Raw genomic sequence first — 25,286 nt, 5'->3', positions numbered from 1 at the left:
TAACTTGCGCCAACAGTGATCATTCCTGACGATTGCCAACACACACGCCGGCAAGATCTGCACTGCACGCCAACAGCAACCATCCATGTTGACCACCAGGGAAAAGCTCAAGCAACAGACGGCTCCTTGCACAAAAACAGTGACCATCCATGAGACCCAACCTATTCCTGGCACTGACCACGACCTCTTGCAGACCCTGCCAACACAAATGCTAGTTTCTTTAGCAGGCATGAGAATGTAACTCTTCAGCTGGACGAACCCGGTCCCTGTAACTGACCCACACTCCATCAAAGTTGGCCTGAATTTGTGACATTACCTTGGTCCCGCACGTCCAGATGACCACAAGTGGCACTATGCGCTTTTAGGTGCTATTTTCTCCCTTAATTTTGAAAACTCAAATCTATTGTTCAACTGGTTGGACTTCAGTCATTTTGTTGTTATTAAATCTAATAAAACATATCTGTGATGGGGTGCAGAGAAAACAAGTGCCTGGGAAGACCAGAAAGTACCCTGGGGGCACCCGCTGGAGTCTCCTCCCTCTCGACATGCCTGTACATAAGGAGGAGAAACGTGAGGACGAGGCGACGGAGGGCGGGGACCAGGAAGACGCAGAGGAGAAGAGTAGCCCTGGGAAATTGGAAGGGACGACAGAGAGCGAGGAGGCGGAAGTCGGCGAACACATACGGCAAACAGTGGTCACAGTGAGGAGCCAAATCGGATGAAGGACATCCGAGGAAGCATTAGACACGGAGAGCCGAGAAGAGGAATTCCGGCCAGGAGGAGGAGGACCAGGAGGAGGTGGAGGAGGAGGACCAGGAGGACCAGGAGGAGGAGGAGGCAGAGGAGGACCAGGAGGAGGAGGAGGAGGAGGACCAGGAGGAGGACCAGGAGGAGGACCAGGAGGAGAAGGACCAGGAGGAGAAGGACCAGGAGGACCAGGAGGAGGAGGAAGAGGAGGACCAGGAGGAGGAGGAGGAGGAGGACCAGGACCAGGAGGAGGAGGAGGAGGAGGACCAGGACCAGGAGGACCATGCTCTCGGAGGAGCGGGTGGCTTCCCAGGTACAGGGAAGGGGGGCAATACCCTAGGACTAGTAAACTGGAGGGAGGGGAAAGAACGCAGGAAAAGGGAAATGGGGCAGGAATAATACGTAACAGGGACAATGAAAATATAGAAGAATAGAAAACGACAGGGTCCATATGTTTTGTTTCATTTGTTTTCTTTACGCACCTTTGGACCTACCAACTGCGATTACTTGTGTTTGAGGGAAAAGTATACATGTCACTAATAATCACTCTGCACCATAATCGGCATATAGGTCACAACTATACTTTTGGGGAGAGATTATAAAGGAAAGGAATTACCCATTACTTGAAAACACCTCTACTACCAACCATCTCAACTAACTCTAGTGAGGAGAGAAGTCTACCGAAAAAAAAAAAAAAAAAGAAAACACCTGGACCTAATTTATATTAACACCCCCAGTTTTTCACACCCAAACAAATGGTAATATTTAGATTCCGCACAGGAAGGTGAAACAACCGTTTTTTTTCCCGTATGAAAGGGTGAGAAAATAAGCAAAGAAAACTTCAGTTCAACCTCTTTACGTACCTAATATAGGTCTTGTTTCTTCCTTCACTCTGTCACTCGGGCTGCGGACGAGTCCACCAGGAAGAGACGACCTCGTACCTGGAAAAAAGGAGTATAACCACGAAAAGATCACCAAGGGATAACAGACAAGTAGAAGAAATGAAGAAGGAGGAATAACCAAGAAGAGATCATAAACCCATAAAGACTTACCTGAGAAGGGAAGAAACGGACTATCTAACACTGAGATCTATATTGAAGAGGCGATAAACAGACAAGTATTTGGTGTTGCAGTGTCGTGTGTTAGAAAAGGAAACACTTCAGAGTACCAGAGACCCTCACATAGTGTTTAGCTGTCATAGTATTTGATTTTTCTAAATTGAGATTTTTATTTTGTTTTATTTTCGCTTTGTTACTGTTTGAGGGATGCACATTTCATCCAAGTTAAGCCTGAATGCTTTTGTGCCAAGCTAACAGAGGATGAAGCACAGGTTTATTTAGTGAGTTTTTAGGTTCACCCGGACATGGGTTGTGTTTATTATTAGAGTGGCACGTCCGCCCCCTCAACTAACAACCCAATTTCTTACACTCATCGTATCAAGACACTGTAAGAGCGAAACGCTCATGGACAGAACAAAGAAAGAAAATGGGAAACAAATCATAAAAACACGACAGTCGAGATAGACAACAAAGCATGTAATCGTTAGTAACAGGCTACTCAAAGTCCACTTCAAGAACATGTTTTGTGATGCAAAGAATATATCTGCCAACAGAAAGCTAAAGCTGTATGTAGTCAAGATCTAGAAAAACAAAGTTTATTTTAAAGTTTAAAATCAGAGAGTGCTGTTTTGGTGATGTGAAGATGAAGTTATTTCATCTTTCTCATATTAAATATGGGTTATTTTTGCTTTTTGTGCAACTGTCGTGGACATTTCGATTCAAGAACAATATGAAATTCGTGGATAATGTAAGGGCCATACAATGTTAACTATGTCACAGTTTGAGTTTGGACTCAGACTCCATTGATCATTCAGTTTACTTGCCCTGCACTTATGGGTATTATGTCTTTTTTTCACCTAAATACCTAAGAAATAGCAGAATAGGTACAATTACAGAAGTATTACAATTCTCTGCTCTGCTGTCACAAAGCAACAAGGTGCAGGATTGATTGGGCTTTTATACCTTGCTGTGAATGGAATATAGAAAGTAGTCTAAATGGAAAAATATTTGTGAAGGTGGGAGATAAAATCTTTTTACATAATGGTGACCTGCGGTTTTGAAACTAAGGCCCATTCATAAATGCTCCTATTTTTAATTGTTTTGAGTCTTATATTTGATGAACCAGTATTAGCAGAAGTCGTTTTTATTCCTTCTTGTTGGACACTTACGATGCCATCTTTAAAGGTCAGCAGTCTAGCTGCCGTCCCTTTTCTGCATTTCGTCCTCATATAAGGGGCGCTATGCTGTGGACGTGCAGCAGACACGCCAACGGCACGCCTTAAGCAAGCCTGTCTGCCCCCGGCTGGGCACAGGGGCCAGAACCACAGTTTCCTATCCTTCTGATCTCCTCCATTCTCTCAGGCCAGGCCCCTCAGAAAGATGTCATTGTTGCTTAGGCCCCACTGATGACAAGTGGCTTTGTCCTTTTTGCCACTCGTCCCCCCAGCCTGAATTGGCGATAGAGCCTCTGTCACAGAAAGACACACATAGGCGGTCATTCTGACCGCGGCGGGCGGCAGTCGCCGCCCGCCATGCGATTACCGCCGAATGGCCGCTCCGCGGTCAGGAGACCGCGGCGGCCATTCTGGCTTTCCCGCTGGGCCGGCGGGCGACCGCCAAAAGGCCGCCCGCCGGCCCAGCGGGAAAGCCCCTGCAACGAGGAAGCCGGCTCCGAATGGAGCTGGTGGAGTTGCAGGGGTGCGACGGGTGCAGTGGCACCCGTTGCGATTTTCACTGTCTGCAAAGCAGACAGTGAAAATCCTAATGGGGCCCTGTTAGGGGGCCCCTGCACTGCCCATGCCAGTGGCATGGGCAGTGCAGGGGCCCCCAGGGGCCCCACGACACCCGTTCCCGCCATCCTGGCTCTGGCGGTGAAAACCGCCAGAAACAGGGTGGCGGGAAGGGGGTCGGAATCCCCATGGCGGCGCTGCAAGCAGCGCCGCCATGGAGGATTCCCTGGGCCAGGGGAAAACCGGCGGGAAACCGCCGATTCCCCTTTTCTGACTGCGGCTTTACCGCCGCAGTCAGAATAGCCCAGGAAGCACCGCCAGCCTGTTGGCGGTGCTTCCGCTGCCCTCCGCCCTCGCGGTCAGAGACCGCCAGGGTTGGAATGACCCCCATAGTGTTTTCCTTTTGGCTAACTGCTGTTCTCTAGCCGTGCGTGATCTTGACATTAATATTCTCTTGAGTGATATTACACTTACTGCCTTGTTTATCACTGAGATTTGGCTTCATGAGGGGTTATCCCCTGATGTAACTCTGGCACTACTCCAAGGTAACCTAATAACTAGGTTGGAAAGAGCCACCTCAAAAGGGGGGGAATTGCCATTATTTCTGGGGAATCAGTGAAGGTTATTTCTCGGCCCCCTCAGTTACCTGAATTAGAAAGTATGTTTTTTTTCCGTCTCATTAAATGCCCAGTTCACCTCCTCGGGAATTCTAGTCTACCGTCCTCCTGGTCCCTGAGAAAACTTCCTACAATCATTTTCTGATCAGGTCGCTGAATTAATATGCAAAAAGCCTAACTTCACCATCCTTGGTGACTTCAATATTCATGCAGATAACTTAGACAATGCGGCCGACAAAATCCTTCTTACTGATATGGCCACGCTGGTTCTGGCCCAATTGGTTAGATGTCCAACATATGCTAAAGGCCACACCATCGACTTAGTTTATAGCAATTTAGTCGGCCTAACCTCCATGCCTCCTCTGGCCTGGTCAGATCATTTTTTAATCTCACTTAACCTTGCTACCCCTACTAATGGCAGGCGCTGGCACAAGCTCAATGCTAGCGACTGGATTAGCACCTTGGAAAGTTTGAAACTCTCTTCTTTGGAGAATAAGGCTTGTCCCTTTGACTCATTTAATGAATGGATCACCAAATGCCTAGATACTCTACTTCCTTACACAACTAAATCTGGGGGTCGCCTGAAAAAAAGGTGCCCTTGGTTTTCTTCTCATCTTCACCACGTTAAAAGGAAATGTAGATGCTTGAAAAGAAGAAGGAGAAAATCCTATGATACTTTATTAAAAGAAAAATATAGGAAAGCTATTAGATGATGTTATGCTGAAATTAAATCAGCTCAATGTATATATTATGCTACCAAAATTGAGCAGTCTTGCAACTCTGCTTAAGAGATCTTTCATCTACTTAAAGACAATGCTCGATCTCACTCTTACAGTGAACTTGTTGAAGCCTCCCAGGAACACCTCAATAATTTGGCCCGATTCTTCCAGCAAAAAATGTCAGATATCTATTTGCCCATCCCGACCAGTACCCATCAAGCTCAAGATTCTGTGGATCAGCACAACTGTTTCACCATGCTCTCGCAATATTTCTATCTCTCTTTGGACTTGGTTTCTAAATTACTCTCCACTCTCAAGTGGGGCTCCCCGCTTGACCCTACTCCCCCTTCTGTATTCGCCCTAGGGTCTTCGGTCTTAGTTGCAGTCCTGAAGGACCTGCTGAATTTTTCGCTGTCTAGAAGTACTATCCCAGACCAGTGGAAACACAATATAGTTAAACCTCTGATGAAAAAACCTAATCTTGACGCAGCTGCATTCAACAATTACAGACCCTTTTCCTTGTTGCCAGCTCTATCCAAAATAATTGAAAAGCATGCTAATGCTCAACTTTCAAACTTTCTTGAAGACAACAATATTCTTCCCCCTTCTCAGATGGGCTTTAGACCTCTCCACAGTACTGAGTCAGCTATGATTGCAGTCAGGGAAGAGGTCAGTGTAGGAGGCTGGCCTGGTTTGTAGTGGGTACCTTGGGTACTTACACCTTACACCAGGTCTAATTATCCCTTGTTAGTGAATGTAGTAGTGTTTTAGCAGCTTAGACGGATAGAGGTAGCTATAGCAGAGTAACTTAGGCAGAACTAGGAGACATGCAAAGCTCATGCAATACCACTTATAGTTACACAGTACTTATGCACAAGTAAAGACAATACTCAGTGTTACGAAAAATAAAGGTATTTATTTGGGTGACACAGTACCAAAAATATCTTAGAGACAATACTCCTTCTGGAGGTAATTATTATACACAAAATATACACTAGACCCCAAAATTAGACAAGTAAATAGTCGTAGAACAATGCAAACAGTAGGAAATCCTATAGAATGCAATGGGAGAAAATAGGTTTAGGGGCAACACAAACCATATATAAAAAAAAGTGGAATGTAAATCACAAATTCCCCCCTAGACAAGTGTAGTGTGTGCAAAATCGCTGGGAGAGTAAGAATACAGTAAAAGTAAGTAAATTACCCCACCCAAGAGCCCAGAAAAGCAGGAGTAAAACACTGCAAGTTTCCTTAGGACACACTACACCCCGGTTTTGAAATTTTGCAGCAGCCAACCAAGTCTGCAAAGTACAACTGCTGTATTATTGGCCCTGAAGACCTGCAAAGGAAGGGGACCAAGTCCAGAAGTCGAAAGAAGTTCCAGGAAGGACAGAAGCCCCTGCCAACCCAGAAGTGGGTGCAAAAGAAGAGTCCCTGGTTAGTAGAAGACTGCAGAAATGCACCCTAGGAAGATGCCAGCGGGTTCCTGCATGATGCAAAAGATGTCCCACTGCATGAATATTGTTGCAGATGAGATTTCGTGTTGGAAGGCGCCAACAAGGCTTGGCTATGACAAAAGTGCGTTTTTCATCAAAATGGCACTGGATGGACCCAGGAGGGACCTGGGGGCATCAACTCTGTGTGAGGAGGAAGAGGGGGCTCTCAGCACCTTAGAGAGCCCTCAGGATGCCAGCCAGCACCCCCAGAAACTACAGGATTTGTGTTTAAAGGAGGTGCAAAATGCAGTTGATGCAGCACAACAAAAGAAGGTCCCACTCCACCGGAGAACAACTCACCGAGTTGAGCGTCGCAAGATGGAGTGCTGGGGACCTGAGCCAGGCTGTGCATGAAGGAATTTTGCAAACAGTGCACAGAGGCCTCAGGAGGCGAAGAAGACACAATAGACAGGGGTACCATTTGTCTCGGGGAAGGCAAGGTCTTACCTCCTCCAAATTGCGTCAGCAGGACCTCAGGACAGGCTATGTCAATGATGTCCACCCTCTGTGTCCTTAGGAGCACTCTTGTTGCTGTGAGAGGAGTCACAGGGTACCGGTCATTGCCTTGGAAAGAGCCTGGTTAGAGCAGGGGAATGACTCTGTCACTCCACAGGAGATTTCTTTGGTCCTTCTGGTGCAGGATGAAGACAGGGAGTCCCTAGAGCATGCACACCGTGGGAACTGTTGCAGTTGCTGAGTATTGCTGAAGAAAAGTGTCTCATGTAGACACTTTTTGCAGTTACAGCGTTTCTTGGAGCAGGCTGCTGTTGATCCGAGGTCAGAAGAGACTGAAGTTGTTGCAGAGGATTCCTGAAGGAAACTTGCAAGCAGAATCTGAAGAGAACCCACAGGAGAGACCCCAAATAGCCCTGAGAGGGGGATTTGGGTACCTTATCAGGTATGGACCTATCAGGAGGGGTCTCTGTCGTCACCTGCTGGCACTGGCCACTCAAAGCTCTCCAGAGTGCCCCCATACCTTGCAAAGCAAGATGGCTGAAGTCGGGGACACGCTGGAGGAGCTCTGGGCACCACCCCTGGGGTGGTGATGGACAGGGGAGTGGTGACTCCCCTCTCCTTTGTCCAGTTTCCCGCCAGAGAAGGGGAGAAGGGGGTCCGTGAACCGGTGTAGACTGGTTTATGCAAGGAGGGCACAATCTGTGCCCTTCAAAGCATTCCCAGAGGCTGGGGGAGGCTACCCCTTCCCAGCCTGTAACACCTATTTCCAAAGGGAGAGGGTGTAACACCCTGCTCTCAGAGGAAATGCTTTGTTCTACCTTCCTGGGCTGCCCAGACCCCAGGAGGGGAGAACCCTGTCTGTGGGGTAGCAGCAGCTGTAGCTAAAGTGCAAGCCTCAGCTGCTTTGGCAGTACTGGGGGTCCATGGTGGAGCCCCCAGGATGCATGTAATTGGCTCCCCAATACCTGGTTTGGAATGTGGGGACAATTCCATGATCTTAGACATGTTAGATGGCCATATTCGGAGTTAGCATTGTGACGCTACATATGTGGTGCACACGTGTAATGTCGTCCCCACACTCACAAAGTCTGGGGAAATGGCCCTGACCTATGTGGGGGCACCTTTGCTAGTGCAAGGGTTCCCTCACACTTAGTAACTTTGCACCTAACCTTCAGTAAGTGAAGGTTAGACATATAGGTGACTTATAAGTAACTTAAGTGCAGTGAAAATGGCTGTGATACAGTGTGTGCACTATTCCATGCAGGCTGCAATGGCAGTCCTGTGTAAGGGTTTGGCTGAGCTCCCTATGGGTGGCAAAAGAAATGCAGCAGCCCATATGGATCTCCTGGAACCCCAATTCCCTGGGTACCTAGGTACCATATACTAGGGACTTATAAGGGGGGTCCAGTATGCCAATTGAAATTGGTATATAAAGTCACTGGCCTATAGTGACAAATTTAAAAGCAGAGAGAGCATAAGCACTGAGGTTCTGATTAGCAGAGCCTCAGTGACACAGTGAGGCACTACACAGGCATACACATTAGGCCATAAACTATGAGCACTGGGGTCCTGGCTAGTAGGATCCCAGTGAGACAGGCAAAACACACTGACATAAAGGTTTTTATCTATGAGCACTGGGATCCTGGCTAGCAGGGTCCCAGTGACACAGTAAAAACATACTGATACTCACTCACAAACAGGCCAAAAGTGGGGGTAACCATGCTAGAAAGAGGCTACTTTCTCACAGTCAGGAAGCGTCTCGTTCAGGGATGTGTGTTGGCTGTTCTTCTTCTTGATTTTAGCACTGCCTTTGACATAGTCAACCACAATATATTACTTCTAAGAATGAGGGGGATTGGATTTACAGGCAGCACACTGGGTTGGCTCTTCTCCTTTTTGGAGGAGAGATCTTTTCATTTGCTTGACCGGTCATTCGTCTCTAGCTGTTTTAAGGTCAGCTGTGGTGTGCCTCAGGACTTGTCTCTTAGCTCCACGTTATTTAACATCTACATGTCTCCCCTAGCAAAAATAGTGGAGCCATATGGTCTTTCATTAGTGTTGTATGCAGATGACAGTCAACTGGTGGTCTAATTTTCAACTGATTCCAGCACCTATGATTTGTCACTCCTCCTGCCTACAGGCAGTGTTGGGATGGATGTCTGAACGTAAGCTTAAACTAAATGGAGATAAGACCGAAGTGATGATTTTACAACACTGCCCTCGCCCAGGTCTTAATCCCTCTATATTGGAGTCTCTAGGGGATATGCCCCCTCCCAAGAAATATATCAAGACCCTAGGAGTCTGGCTCAATCACGACTTACCATGGATCATCATATTAAGAACATTTCTTCTATCTGCTTTGGTCTATTTAAGCTTCTAAGGAAGGTATTTAAAATGCTTCCATTTATTGCAAAAAGACTTATCATCCAGGCTTTTATTATCTCTCGTCTGGATTATGGCAACGCATTGTATCTTGGCGCCCCGAAATATGTGAAAAAGAAGTTACAGGTGGTGCAGAATATTTCTGTCTGTCTTCTTTTTGACATACCAAGGCGTGAATCTGCCTAATCAGCCATTTCCTCTCTACATTGGCTCCCAGTGGAACAATGCATAAAGTTTAAAACTTTGTGTTGTGTCCACAGGTCATTATACAATAAAGGCCCTCATCTTCTAAGGACTCTTGCTTCTTTCCATAAGCCCAGGAGGCATCTTGGGTCGATGTCAGCAGTGTTAGCATAAATCCCTAGAGTAAAACAAATCTAAATGGGGTGGAATTTCTATGGCTTTTCATGGAGTCAAATTGTGGAATTCTCTTCCGCTTGGTCTTCGTCTGACCAGCCATGAACTTACCTTCCGGCAAGCACTCAAGACTTGGATGTTTTAAAGCTGAATCCCCCGACTGTGTCTCTTTGGTCTGTGACTAGCGTTGGGGGGCCTACGGGTAGCCATGCACTCCATAAGAAATCATAACATAACATATTACAAATATATGTTATTTTTTGTATGTAATGGCAGATTCCTGATTATCCGCAAAAGGATCCTTCATTGCGTTGCTAATGTCGAGGAGGGTATAATATTCATGCATCAAAGCTAAAAGAAATAAACATAACGTAAATGATATCAAAATCATGGAAATAAAAAACGCCTGGGATTTGGATCATAGTAACATAAAAAGACCAGATAGACGGCAGGAATATGTAAATTTCAAAACCTGCCATGTAGTGATATAACCCGTTAACAACCAGAAATGATGCAGAAACAGTAACTCATGAACTGCGACCTAAAACTACCAAAGATAAATTTGATGGCCTTATATGGCTGAAGGAAAATGAGTACATTCTGATGTATTACATATTTAAAGTTGTAGTGTGTCACCATTTAGAAAAAGGTAGAGGGGTCATAATCGGGGAATAAAGTAGCGGGTATGTCACTGGAAAGAAGCAGAAGAGAAAGAGATATTTAGGGAAAAGTGGAGCTCAAAGAGCTGAGCTGCACCCAAAGTGGAAAAGAGATATATTTAGGAGAGATGGCACTTTTGTATGAGTGCTTGCATGTATGTGTATGACCGACCACACACCGAAAACCATCCTTTAGGCTCCAAATCATAAATGAAATATGGTGAGACATTGATTTTTACTGATAAACGTTTCACAAGCATAAAAGCAGTTTACGACCATTAAAGTACACTGATCCTCATAATCTTTGGAATTTCCTGTTGCAAGTTATTTTTGTCTTCCTACTTTTTTGCCTGACTAGTGCATTAAACCTGTTGGATTTGACATAAGTATCTCATTAGAAGGCAAATAAAACACAGAGCTTTAGGGGTATCTCAAGGGAAGGCAATTAAAACATCTGCACAATTACTGAAGAATTGATTGGACTTGTTGCAAGACTCAAGGAGTGGAGGAATCCATAGCAGGAGCATTGGATATGCTAAAGAGCGGGAGTGACAAATGAATACTGAAGCAAAAATGAAATGGTTAATAAATTAGATTGTTTTTGGTGTCGGACAGTAGAATCCTTGGGACACTATTGATAATCATAGGAGAGAAAACATCATAACGTTGTGCAATTCTTTGAAAATAAAGGAGTGTTTACACCGTCCAAAGAAAGAACTGAAGAAAGTTCCGGTTTTCTCATGGAGCTCGCCCTGTGTGAGAATTGAACAACCAACTTTAAACTTGCCAATACTGATATCGTTCCAATGTAAATTAATCTAATTTCGACAATTGATGTAATGAAATGCGATACATGTAATCTTGAAAACATACCTGTGTAGTAAGCGGTTAAGATAAACTAAAATATCTGGTTTAACCACGATAATTTTCCATTCATCATCTAGAAATGAAGGATTACACTTGAGAGCACTTAACTACATGTTCCTTAGTGTTTGCGGTCCTTTATTTTTAATGTGAATTTTTCCAAAAAGGACTTCATTTATGTAATCCATTTACTGTCTTGTAGAAATCATGTATGTCAAGTACAAATGAATTCTGTTTGTTTCTTTAAACCCATGCAGATTGCTAATTTGACTGGCTGTGGTTTAACTGATTCTGCCGAAATTGTAAACTGCATGAGGGAGAAAACTGAGGAGGAGATCTTGCATCCTTTTTTGAATATGGTAAGTGACCTTGCATAAAGTAAAAGTAGGAAAGTAGACAAAAATCTGAATTCAGCAAGGGGTCATGTGTGTAGATCCTACAAGTGTTTCCTACAGAAAATAACAGCTGAAATAAACAAGTATTTAAATTGAGGTGAAAAAAAACAGCCATTTTTCTCCATGTTTTACTCTAACTTTTTTCTGCGATGTTAGATTTTTTTAAAGCAATATACCGTTACGTCAGCTGGACTCTTCTGGTTGCGGGGATATTTAGGGCTTGTAGGTTCATCAAGAAACCTAGGTACCCAGAGCCAATAATGAGCTGCACCTTGCAGTGGGTTTTTATTCTATACTGGGTATACAGCAATTCATTTGCTGAAATATAAAAAGTGAAAAATAGGTATCAAGAAAACCTTTGTATTTCCAAAATGGCCACAAGATAAGGTGTTGAGAAGCGGTGGTTATTTGCACATCTCTAAATTCCGGGGTGCCCATACTAGCTTGTGAATTACAGGGCATTTCTCAAATAGACGTCTTTTTTACACACTGTCTTACATTTGGAAGGAAAAAATGTAGAAAAAAACAAGGGGCAATAACACTTGTTTTGCTATTCTGTGTTCTTCCACATCTCCCGATAAAAATGGTACCTCACTTGCGTGGATAGGCCTAGCACCCACGACAGGAAATGCCCCAAAACACACCGTGGACACATCACATTTTCATAAAGGAAACAGAGCTGTTTTTTGCAAAGTGCCTAGCTGTGGATTTTGGCCTCTAGCTCAGCCGGCACCTGGGGAAACCTAGCAAACCAGCGCATTTTTGAAAACTAGACACCTAGGGGAATCCAAAATAGGGTGACTTGTGGGGCTCTGACCAGGTTCTATTACCCAGAATCCTTTGCAAACCTCAAAATTTGGCCAAAAAAAAACACTTTTTCCTCTCAGTTCGGTGAGAGAAAGTTCTGGAATCTGAGAGGAGCCACAAATTTCCTTCTACCCAGTGTTCCCCCAAGTCTGCCGATAAAAATAGTACCTCACTTTTGTGGGTGGGCCTACTGCCCGCGAAAGTAAATGCCCCAAAACACTATCTGGACACATCAAAATTATCAAATACAAAACTACCTGTTTTTGTGGGGGGCACCTGCATTTTTGGTCCTGGGCTCAGCAGCCTTCTAGAGTAACCTACCAAACCCAGACATTTCTGAAAACTAGACACCCAAGGGAGTCCAGTGACATTTTTCCCACATTTCTGTGTGGGATCACCGCACTGGGACACATTTCATACCACCCAATGTTCCCCTCAGTCTCCCGGTAACAATAACTCATTTGTGTAGGTGGGCCAAGTGCTTGTGAAAGGGAAGAGCCAAAAACATGTCGATATTGAGGGGGAACCAAAGGGTGTCCAAAAGGGCAGTTTGCAAAAAAAAATTTTTAGGCTCACAAGTGCAGCAGAATTTTTATCAGTATAGATGAGAGAGTGCTCGGTGGTAGGAATTGTGTGGATTCTTGCAGATTCCGGAAGGTTCCATCACAAAAATGTGGGAAAAATGTGTGATTTCCAGCAAAGTTGGAGGTTTGCAGGGGATTGTGGGTACAAAAATGGTGCGGGGTGCATGTGAAACACACCACCCTGGAATCACCCAGATGTTTAGTTTTCAGATGTGTCTAGGTCTTGTGGATTTTTCTACATGGCAGCGTCCCAAAGTCCATAAAGTGCAGCCCTCACCATTCCAAGTGGGATGCTTTTTAGGGTAAGCCAAGCTCTCATGGCCCAAGTGTGAAACTAAAACCCAAAATAATCAAATGTCTTCTTGCTTGCTGTGGAATAAGATGTTTTAGAGTGCAGGGGAGAGCTGAAAGACTGTTACCCCCTTCCGTTGAGGTGGGCGCGTAACCAGGCCCATACTGGTTGGTAGCCACCACCCCAATATATATATATATATATTTTTTATTCCCTGGCATCTAGAAGACTTTCTGCCCCCCAGGGTGTGGATCAGGGGTAATTGCCCCATATGCCCACTAGTGGGCAGAACAACTTGGCCCCATTTTTTGGGGTGGGGGTATGGCCATACCCCCACCCTCTTATTTTTGGAAAAAAAAAACTTCCCTGGCCTCTGGTGGGCTTTCTGCCCCCCTTTGGGGGCAGATGGGCCTTCCAAAAATAGGGCCATCTGCCCCCAATGGGGGGCAGATATGGCCAACAGTAATGTGCCCCCATGGGGAGCGACCCTTGCCCAAGGGGCTGCCCCCCTAAAGAAAACACACGCATACACACACACACACACCAATCCCTGGTGCCTAAGTGGTTTCGGCCCCCATGGGGGCAGATTGGCCTAACAAAAATCAGCCGATCTGCCCCCAAGGGGGGCAGAAATGCTCTAAATACAATTTCCCCCCCAGGGGAGCGACCCTTGACTAAGGGGTTGCTCCCCACCTCTAAAAAAAAAAAACAATACAAAAAAACAATTTTTTTTTATCCCTGGCGCCTAGAGGTTTCTGCCACACCTGGGGGCAGATCGGCCTGATAACAATAAATTTGCTCCCCCTCCCCCAGGGAGCGACCCTTGCCTAAGGGGTTGCTCCCCCCCCCAAAAAAAAATCCCAAAACATTTTATCCCTGGTGCCTAGAGGCTTCTGCCCCCCCTTGGGTCAGATCGGCCTAATAACAATAGGCCGATCTGCCCTCGGGGGGCAGAAATGGCCTAAAATATATTTGCTGCCCTGCCCCCCGCTCTCCCCCACCCCCCTGGGAAGCAACCCTTGCCTAAGGAGTCACTCCCCTTGTATGACATTGGCGCAAAAAAAAAGATCCCGGTGCCTAGTGGTTTTTGCCCCCCTTGGGGGCAGATTGACCTAAAACAGGCAGACCCAAAGGGGGCAGAAATGGCCTAAATACAATTTGCCCCTCCAGGGGAGCGACCCTTGCCTAAGGGGTCGCTCCCCATCTGTAAAACAACAACAAAAATCCCCGGTGCCTAGTGGTTTCTGCCCCCTTTGGGGGCAGATTGGCCTAATTAAAATAGGCTGATCTGCCCCCCAGGGGGACAGAAATGGGCTAAAATAAATTTGCCCCCCAGGGGAGTGACCCTTTCCTAAGGGGTTGCTCCCCTTGCGTGAAATTCAAAAAACAACTCCCTGGTGTCTAGTGGTATCTGTCCCCCTTGGGGACAGATTGGCCTCATAAAAATAGGCCAATCTGCCCCCCAGGGGGGCAGAAATGGCATAAATATAATTTGCCCCCTAGGGGAGCGACCCTTGCCCAAGGGGGTCACTCCCCACCTCTACAAAATAAATTAAAAAATTGATCCCTGGTGCCTAGGGTTTTCTGTCCCCATGGGGGCAGAAAAGGCCTAATAATAGGCCGATCTACCCCCGGGGGGGGGGGGCAGAAAATGCCTTAAAAAAATGCCCCCCTGGGGAGCAACTGTTGCTCAAGGGGTCACTCCCCTTATGCCAATTTCTTATATAAAATAAATCCCAGGTGTCTAGTGGGCATTTTAGCAGCCGGATCGCTTCGCAATCCGACTGCTTAAATGCTCAGAGAGACTTCAAAGGGAAGGAAATTCCCTTCCTTCCCTTTGAAGCCTCTCAGGCCTCCTCCACGTGATAGGAAAAGAAATGCTGAGCATTTCTCTTCTGATCGCGCTGGAAGCTCAGGAGGCCTCTGTGATCGCGCGCTGACATCACAGGGGGGAGTGGGGGGGTCGGGGGGCTGTCAGGATGGAAGGGGAAGGGCTTCCCCTTCCATCCCTGCCTTTGGGGGGTGGGAGAGAAGTGTTTCTCCCTTCTTAGACCACTTCTTGGTCAGGGAGATTATAAGATGGCTGTCATCAGCATAGGAGACAATATTCATACCGTAGTTCCTTACGATGGGGGCCAATTGAATCATGTAGACGTTGAACAGCATGGGGCTCAGCGATGATCTGTGGGGTACACCACAACTGATGTCAGTGGATTCTGACAGGTGTGGCAGGAGCAATACTTTCCGTGTTCTGCCTGTTAGGGAGGAATGTATCCATCTAACGACTGTGCTGTGGAGTCTGGGGCTTAGCCTGCGGTGAGACATTGTATCAAAGGCAGCTGAAAGATCAAATAGAATGAGGGCTGCTGTTTGTCACGGTCGAGGAGGGAGTGGATGTCATCTATGGCGGCAAGCAGGGTGGTTTCGGTAGTGTGCTTAGTTCTGAATCCTGATTGGGAGACATCCAGGATGTTGTTGTCCTCGATGTGTTGGCGTAGCTGAGTATTGATTGCTTTCTCGACGACCTTAGCTGGGAAGAGCAGCAGCAAAATGTGGCTGTAGTTTTTGAGGTCTGCTGAGTCAGCTGTTGGGAAACAGAAGCTGTGGCCTCTGCTGAGCTGGTGAGCTGCCCACCAATGTCTTAATGACCTTCTCAGACTCTCATTTACAGACCTGAAAATCCTCCAATTTCTGGAAGAAACGCTAAATAAGAAGCTCAATCAACTAAAAATGTTCTTTACACATCTATACCATGGTGAAAATATAGCCAGTGAACTCTACTCCATTTTTAGAGTTTAAAGTGGGGGATTTACATATACCTCCGAACTCTAAATGAGGATCGTAAGTTACTTCACAGTCATACTAGCCAGGTCCTGCTATTTTTCACTGAAGTTCTTTTCAGGTATGCCAGTTATGCTTCTGAATTAAGCTGCAGGGCTGCTCATATAGGCAGTATTCGGTTGAGCGGTGCAGTGAGCTACTCATTTTCCATTGAGTAATGTATTGAGCTACTCTATATTGTCTGATGCATTGCTCAGTAAAGCATGTGGTGCTGTGTGCAGTGCGCTGCTAAATTTTGAGGGAGGCTGCGCAATTATATCCAAATGGGTCCCACATTTTGCCTGTTGTACTTCTCGGTTATTGTTCCAGAAGTGCTTAATCTACCCTAGGTGCTTCCGAGGTATATTCTTGGCACTGCCAAGTTATGCAGTGGACTGCAGTATTCTGCATTGCTGCTTAATGTGCAGGAGTCATGTTCCAATTATGCCTGTTGTCGAGTTCAGTTATTTTGCAATTGTTGATGAAGGGGCATAGCTTGGGCAATAAAGTTAAAGGATGCTATGTACATACATCCTCATGCACACTGGGGTTCCTTTCTAACGTCTCCTTCTATGGAGTAACCTGTGGCACTGAAATGAGGCATAAGTGAAAATACAAGCAGTTTTAAAATGATGGGTACTTCTTGGTGATTTGGATGAGCAGTGTTGTTTCAGAACTAGACTGTAAAATCATATATGTAATACACTCAACTATTCAACTTCTTCTTCTGTAAGCTATGGGCACTAGCTCTGAGCTTTAAACTGACAGTGGTGCCTCTAGTTTGGATATTCTCTAAAGGTGACAATCTCATGTTCCAAGAGCTTAATGAAGAATGGAGAATACTTATGGCTTGTAATTAAAGTATGCAGTTGTGGTCATGGTTGCTTTGTCCTATTGAGTGGTGCGCAAACCTGATGAGTACTATTTTCTAAGTAAAGGAACAGAATATGACTTACCCCATGTCATCATTTACCAATCTTCTGCACAAAAGCGCCATCTTTATTTGTGCCATGTTCAACCTGTGCTGCTTCCCTTTAGTCACACAGAGTGAAGCCATATTCACCCTGAGCAGCTCTTTATACAGTCTAGAGAACTGCTTAAATACACAATCAGTGCTACCTTCTTGAATGTAGCTAACAAAAGTATTTTACTTCAAGATGTTTTACAGAATTATGACTTTAAGATGTGTGTGAGGGTGCAGAACTGATTAACAGATCTTTGAGGATACTTCATTTTTAGGTCGAGCCTAGGCAGCACTTAGCGCTGTCTGCAAGACATGCTGTATTCAGTCAGGGCTTTATCACACCCACTCTTGCCATTCGTTCTTTGTTGTGCATTTTTCTAAATGTCCCTCCTTTGTGTGCTTAGTTCCCTCCCAAGCGATTTTACTAAGAAAACATTTTTGTTGGCCATTACACTACATTCATGCTTCCTCCTGTTACAGCGTATGAAGGCCCCTCCTCCCTCCTCCTGTCTGGTTTCCTCTGCACTAATGTCCCTTCAGCCTCTCTGTGCTTGGATTCCCTCCTGGGTATTGGGGCGTGGGTAGGGACACATGGCAGCAGGCATCTGACTGTCACGATGGCCCTTACTCTGTCTTAGCAACAAATAGCCGCACCACACCGCACCCCTGCCTCTGACAATCAGAAGATTCGTAAACAACTTGTCGTGTAGGCTTGGGAGGCCACATGCGGAAGTGTAGTATGTTAGGAGGTAAGTGAGTTAGGTCTGTCTGCCAAGTGCTGGATGTGAAAAGACTCCTTCAGCTACTCACTGCCTTTTAGCCAACAGCCCATTGCATTCCAGGACCTGTGGTTTTCATTTTAAAACCAACCTAGCTTGACAGCACTGCTGTTTGAGATACCTCTTGTTACCGGTTCTTTCACTATACAGAGAGTGAGATTTGGCTGCACCCGACTGTTAGAAGCTTTGCAATAATGCTTTTTTTCAGTAAATTAATTGGCTTTGTCCTTTGCCAACCAAGTATCCACCAATTTTCTGTTCTGAAATTTACAATGGCGAGATGAAGCCTCACATCCCATGCTATCCGTATTTGTACCCTGATATGCAAATGTGTGTTTGGGTTTCTTGCGTGTGCAAAGAAATGATTTCTGTGATCTCCAAGACTGCTTTGTTCTCTCCTGAATGCTTAATCCAGTAACAAGTGCTGTAACACTGAGACTTTGAATTTTCTATTGGAAAAGCACTCTTCTCTTGGCCGCTATGGGGTGCCACCTTTGTGTAGAATAACACATTTCAGACACTTTTCGAACTACACTAGAAACACTATGATATTTAGGATATTGCTAACGCGCTACAGAATCTTAGCTATTCTCAATATTGAATAGTGGATTCAGCGCTAGCGGCCTATGGATCGAAGGGACATAGGTTTGAGGGGATGTCACCAATGGGATGTGTGAGGACCATCAATAAAAACAACAATCAATATTATAATGTTTCAGTCAATAACTACACCAGTTCAGTAAGAAAAAGTCATGGATTTATCTCCTTATATTAACAATGCTAATGTCACGAAAATAACTCTCAAACACAAATGATAAGCATATAAGATCAATAGCAGCTGGTTAAAATGACATATATATCTCAATCTAATTAATACAATTAAACAAATTATCTCCAAAAGAATCACACTTATTAATAATACAAAAACTGGTAATAATGGCAAAGTGCACATTAGTTCAGCATCAAATGATCTCAGGACAAATCATGAGCATATCAATATTAATTCCCTAAGTAACCACAAATTAGTATTACATGTTGGGCTTCATGTGAAAAGAATTTAGTAACATTAATTTAGAAAATTCTTAGCTTGATTATGATATATAAAAAAAAACTATTAATGTGCAGCAATTAAATCATTAGTTGCAGCTGGTACCTGGAAAGCAAGAGAGACACAATTCACATTTGATAACATACATTACCACAATAATAGTAACAGCAAATGATCAGCTTCAGCTGAGGACACCATCAGCTATCTCATCAGAAGATTTGGGCCTAACAACAGCTAGTCTCGAACCTCGTCTGCTCTGGAAGAATAGCATTCGAAGACGAATGATGAATCGATTCCCTAATCATTCTAGACAGGTTGTTATACTAAAATCTAATCAACTCCTGATTGGTCCGTCTATGGGGTGGTTTCATTTCAGCCAATCGACAACTAAATTGCTGACCTAAACTTAACAAATCTACACTAACTCTAACATTTTCTTTCAATGTATCTTTACGTCTTCCGTCTCGTCTGTAACTCCATTGTCTCATCACCTCTTGAATTTCTTGTTCTCAGGAAGAACGTTTTACTGAATCCTTCTACTTCCATCCTCGAGGAAAGACCAAATATTAGTAACATATCCAAATAATAGGACATTTCAACTTATGCAATGCTCAGTTAATACACAACCTTGTAAGACATAACACTGCAATTTACTAGGGGTAGCTGTGGATACGTCTATACAAGCTTTGAAAACACTTATTATGAAAGCTTTGAATCATGGAAAATAACCACAGCATTTGAATATAATTTTGCTTAGCCAAGCACAGAAAAACAAACATTTCAGAAGTTTCCCGTTTTACATGTTAGTTCGTTACACATTAATTAATAAACATATCAGAAAATTCACACTCTCACAATCCCTCCTCTGATGACTATTCATGTCATCACATTACTCTTTAATAAATGTATTTATTATCATCAAATTAAAAATTTTGTTTAATTTATTCCTGAATTATTTATTTTTCTATTTTTATTTTCTTTGTAAAATGTATTCATTTCTATTTCACAATTTAGTTTTTTCCTTTCTAATTTTCTCTTCTTAACACGCTTTATTTAAGTTCCCCAAATCGCAATTAAACATAACACAATTATTGACACCCATGTTACTATTGTCAGAATAACATTTCTTCCCCATTGCTAAATTAATTTCCCACAGCTTCAATTCCTTTTCCAGCCCTTTCCCAAATTGTAGTTTCTGGTAGTTCTTTCAAATCTTTATTATTAGTGTTAGTCACTTTAGTGATTAATCCTTTAACCTTTCCTGAATTATCGGGGATAAATGAAAAACATTGATTAAAACCAATTCATTTACAAATGTTGCCCTCCTTCGCCTAAAGAATGTCGAACGCAAGGCGATTTTAAAGTGCCATAGCTCTTGTAGCAGCCAACTCTGTTTCCAGAATAAAAATAGCTCCAGAACATCTTGTCAACATGTCATCAACTATTGTGGAGAACTTCTGAATCTTAATTGAATTTAAGACTACTCCCACTGAAGGAATTATAGCCCCAAATATGTCTCCCACAATGCTAGAAATTGATTCTCGCTTGTGTCTCGTTTTAAATTTAATTGAATCATTGACTCAGGTCATCCAACTGATAGATTTTTGGAAAAACTATTCTCAGATAACATGTCCCGTACCACCCTCTAGGAAGACGGTAATATGCATTTCTTCCACAAGTATAGTAAATCCCAGGTATCGGAGGATCCTGTCCATTCATCATAAAATCCCACTTACTCCTAAACATAAAGATATGCCTATATTCACTCTTTCCAACAAACACTCTATCATTCTTACTCCAAGGCCTTTGTATACAAAGTTTCCCTACATGCTCAGCATCTATTGTTAGTTTACCCTGCTTAGTGATGTCAGTATATGCATTATCTATTCCAGGCTTTCTACTAATAATTCCCTTATCCATTTTCGCCTTTGCCTCTCTCCTTGTATCTTCTGGATTATCTAAAATTTCTTCTCTACTGGCGTTAGTAAACAAGTCAAGTTATTACAATGAACAAAGGCAGTTCCAAAAGTTAAAGATGGCTCAAAGAAATCTCTCATAATTACTGTGTTATTTTCTTTGGCTATTTTATTCAAATATCCCAGGACAGGTACAAAAGATAATACCATATCATAGTTTGAATAGAAATATTGAATATATTCTTGATTATAGAAACGTGGTAGCAAAAGACTGCAGCTATAGCATGAGTCACAGGTATGCTATGATACGTAGTTCCTCCTTCTACTGAAGTTGGAATCTGCGTACATACATAACAATCAGTCGCATCCATCACTTCAACATACTCATGCAATAAGCGATAGAAAACATTAGAAGAAAGCTATTTTTCCTCATGTAAGTATTTTACATCTATCCTAAATTTATCTTTGGTTAATGACTTATCAGTCAAGTCTAGAGAACTCGTTTTTGCACTCTGATTTTCTCCATCAATCTTATAAACAGACACACCCACAAATAACAAAAAACAGATCAACACACTTGTTACCGCTAGACCAATACCAGGCTCTTTGCAACAACTAATTCTACAGTTTTGATTATGTGAATCAGTCATTTTCTCTGTTAGGAAAAAATGAAAATAAAATTAAAAAACTCCCTAAAATTGAAAAAATATTTTTTTAAAAACTTCAAAAATCCCTCCTATTTTTTATTTTTTTTTAACTAATGAATTCATGCACTCTTGGACAGTTCCGTCTTTGTCAAGTTCGGTATAGCTGCTCGTCTAAGTTCAGTTATTTATTTGTCTTTTCCAATCATTTTCAATGTCTATCTTTACAGCGTAAATTTTAATACTCAATTTTCATTCTCTTTAGCCCAATGTCTCTTTCTTGTGAATGTTCACGTCCCAAAATCCGAATTTTCTAAATCTCTGTCAAAACAATAACTCAAAAATTCTTCTAGCCAGTCACTTGTATTTAAATATGCCCATTCAGGTCCAGCATATCTTCTGCTTGCAACTCTTTTCCTTTTTGGCCGCCTTCCACTTTCACTATCTTCTCCACTAGTTTGTTCTTCTCCAGGCAACTCTCTCTCCTCTGGTATTAATGGTATCACATCAACCTTTCCTTTTTCCGCAGTTTTCTCTGGCCAGTTGTCTCTTTCAATGTTCCTTTTGTCAATAGTCTTCTCAGTATTGAGTCTTCACTTGCCTTTGGACCTTTGCCTTCAGACGTTCCTGCAATTGGTTCTGGAAGAGTACAGTCCACTTGGGCGGGACTATTCTCAATTCCTTTCCCAACGGGGTCTGTCTCGTCTTCCGTTTGGTTTGTCAAACCACCTGCTACTGAGGTCACCCTCCTCTGAGCAGATCTTTCTTCTGTTGTTCCCTGTTTTTCGTTCTCATTCGAAGACACCCTCCTCGGATCAAACTCAGTCTCACTTCTTTCTTCTTGAACTCATTCTTCTACTCCTTTTACAGCTTGCTCGACCTCTTCTCTGTTTTGTTCTCTTACATCTGTTATAGGAATAGGTACATCTCTGTCATTCTTGATATTTTGCTCACTCTCTCTTCCTTGGTTTCCTCTTCTCTTTCTATTGGATCATGCACTTTCCTCGTATGGCTCGCAGGCGCCCAACTCGGCAAACCAGCACACTTCACAGCAGTTGTTGTAGTGAGCACATTTTGATATGGTCCTTTCCAACGTGGTTCAAGGCAAGACTTTCGCACATGCTTCCGTATAAGCACCCAGTCTTCTGCTTTCAGACTATGTCCTTGACCTTGTGTTTGTTGTGCTGTTGCAATTTCCACCTGATGAGAAAAAGACCAAACTACATCAGCCAGGCTTTTGCAGTAATGTAGCACCATATCATCTGTAATATTCACAAGTGTGTTTGCAGGTATTGCTGGTAATCTCATTGCTCTCCCCATCAATATCTCATGTGGAGATAACCCAGTCTTTTTGTCAGGTGTACTTCTCATTTAAATTAGTAATTAGAGGTAGAGCATCTGGCCATTTCAAGTTTGTCAATGCACACACTTTTGCCAATGGTGATTTCAGTGTTCCATCCATTTGTTCTACTAGACCTGAAGCTTCTGGGCGATAACTGCAATGCAATCTTTGCTGAATGTTTAATGGCAAAAAAGCAATTTTATCACCTCATTATTGAAATGAGTTTCCCTATCCGATTCAATTGAGACCGGAAAACCCAAACGTGGAATTAGTTCTCGCAAAAGCAATTTAGCCACAGTTAAAACTGTCATTTCTTCTTGTCGGTCAAGCCTCAATCCAATGACTGAAAATGCACACAATCACCAACACACATTTCTTGCCAGCACATGCAGGCATCTCAATGAAATCCATTTGCCTTCTACTGAATGGACCTCCTGCCATACCTATGTGACCCATGTTGACAATTGTTCCTTTGCCGACATTCATCTGCTGGCATATTATGCACCTATGGCACACCAGCTCTGCCACTTGCCTGAATTTTGGATTGTACCAGTATTGTTTAAAACTCCTGATCATTGCATCCCTTCCAATATGTGTTTGACCATGGTAGTACCTCGCCATCTGCATCAGTACACTGTTTGGCAGGACTACCTTACATTCCATTGTTACCCAAATCTCATCCTCCCTTTGTATGCATTGATGTTTAATCCAATCTCTCATTTCCTCTCCTGTCACATTGTTCTGTATTGCTTTCAATTCATCTAGTGTCTCAACTATCTGTACAGTGAAATTGGTATACATCTCTTCATTTTCAGACCAAAACTCCCAATTTCCCTTGAATGAAATCCCATTTAGAACACAAAATTTTGCAACAATGGTCTGCATAAGCATTTCCCAAAGTTACATAATCCTTCCCTCGTTGGTGTGCACTGCATTTGACCACGGCAATTTTCTCAGGCTTCTGCACTGCTTGTAGCAAATCATGTATCCTTTCCCCATTCCTTACAGGTGGTCCTGAAGAAGGTAGGAACCCTCTCTGTGACCAAATTTGCCCAAAATCATGCACAATTCCAAATCCATATTGACTATCAGTATAGATTGTGACCTTCATTTGATCTGACAATTGACATGTTCTAGTAAGAGCTACCAGCTCTGAAACCTGTGCAGATATTACTCCTTTAAGCCATGAAACGTCTAGTATGCCTGTGACTGTACACACCGCATACCCCGCTCTCAATGCACCCCTGTTGTCCCGTAAGCAGGAACCATAAACAAAAAGAATTTGATCATTGTCTTCTAAACAAGTATCTTTAACATCTTCTCTTGGTTTATGTAGTAATGATGTAATGATCCTAGGGATTGGATTCAGAATCTATGGGACAGGGGATTCTGGAATGGTGGGGGGGAGGAGTTGGAAGCTGGAGTGTGAGGAGCTCATGCTGGGAGTTTCATCTTGTTATTACTTATTACCGGAAATTACTGTAATAAAGGATTATTTCTTCCCATGTACCATGGAGTCTGTACATATTTTGGCGACGAGGGACTCTGTGCAGGGGGCAGAGTGTGAGAGGAATTGAGTACCCCCAACCCCTGGATCAGCCATCCACTATATGGATGAGAGAAGCCTCATGTAAGAACATATTTCTACAGCCTATTGAAGAAACGTTAAAGATACCACTAGAGAAGCGTCGTAATTGTGAGTTTCCATTATTTTGTATGTCAAAGCAAGAACTTTAAAATTTAGACATCCAACTGTTGGAAATTGATTGATGTTCCAGTTGCGATTGTTATTTACATCAAAGAAAATCTCTCCGTGTATTGCTACTAGAGTAACTTGTTTTGAAAAGAAAACAAGTTAATTTTAAGTTCGACATTTCTTTGGGCTAATTTTGTTTCTAGTTGAAATCGGAAACGGTTGGAATACAATATAAACACAGCACGTGTCACTCCTCGCGCACGATTCGAATATAATCAAAGAATGGCATGTGAAGCATGCCGATGAGTAGAAATTCTTCATTGCGACGCGCGCAGAGAAACAAGCGCATGTAATTAATTAATACTCGGAAACTTTTCGCTGCAGCGCGTGGAGTGAAAGGGACAGCGCGTGGAGTGAAAGAGATGCAATAAATCCAGAGGAGAGATTAAATAAATACATTACAAATAAAGGAAAATAATAACGGAAGACATTTTTACACCCTACCTTGTACTGCTCTTCTAGAAACTCTTCATCCTCGGAGCTTGCAAACGGCATAACAACAAAGAAAGGACTAATGAATCCAATTTAAGAAAAAGGGAAAAGAGACTATGGAGAAGGATTAAAGTAAAAGGACTAAAGGAAAGACTAAAAAAAAAACTTTAAAAAAAAAATGAACATCAGCAATTAATTGTTTTAGATTGTTATTTTACTTATTTATTTTAAATTGTTATTTTAGCAAATTTTGGTAGTTTGTTATTTTCTTTTATTTGCAGGTATGGCTGAACAAAGTATTTCCGCTCCGCCCTGTTTTTACCAGTACCAGGTGAACCATCCATTCCATGGAAGAGATGGAAAAATATTTTTACCACTTATTTATTAGCAATTGGAGGATATAAATATAGTCCTCTTAGGAA

The 25,286-nt window shown here is 43.2% G+C and overlaps 1 protein-coding gene across 1 annotated transcript in view; it reads left to right on the top strand.

Annotated features, from left to right (window-relative positions):
- The window catches only part of LOC138267784 (fatty acyl-CoA hydrolase precursor, medium chain-like), a 548,521-nt gene that overhangs the window by 330,333 nt on the left and 192,902 nt on the right, over positions 1-25,286 (top strand). Inside the window, exon 7 of the mRNA XM_069216985.1 lies at positions 11,343-11,444. Within this exon, the coding sequence (XP_069073086.1) occupies positions 11,343-11,444 (102 nt within the window). The remainder of the gene's footprint in view (positions 1-11,342; positions 11,445-25,286) is intronic.

This window comes from Pleurodeles waltl, chromosome 12, assembly GCF_031143425.1.
Source record: "Pleurodeles waltl isolate 20211129_DDA chromosome 12, aPleWal1.hap1.20221129, whole genome shotgun sequence".
Lineage (NCBI taxonomy): Eukaryota > Metazoa > Chordata > Amphibia > Caudata > Salamandridae > Pleurodeles > Pleurodeles waltl.
This window is presented reverse-complemented; position numbering and strand designations above follow the sequence as displayed.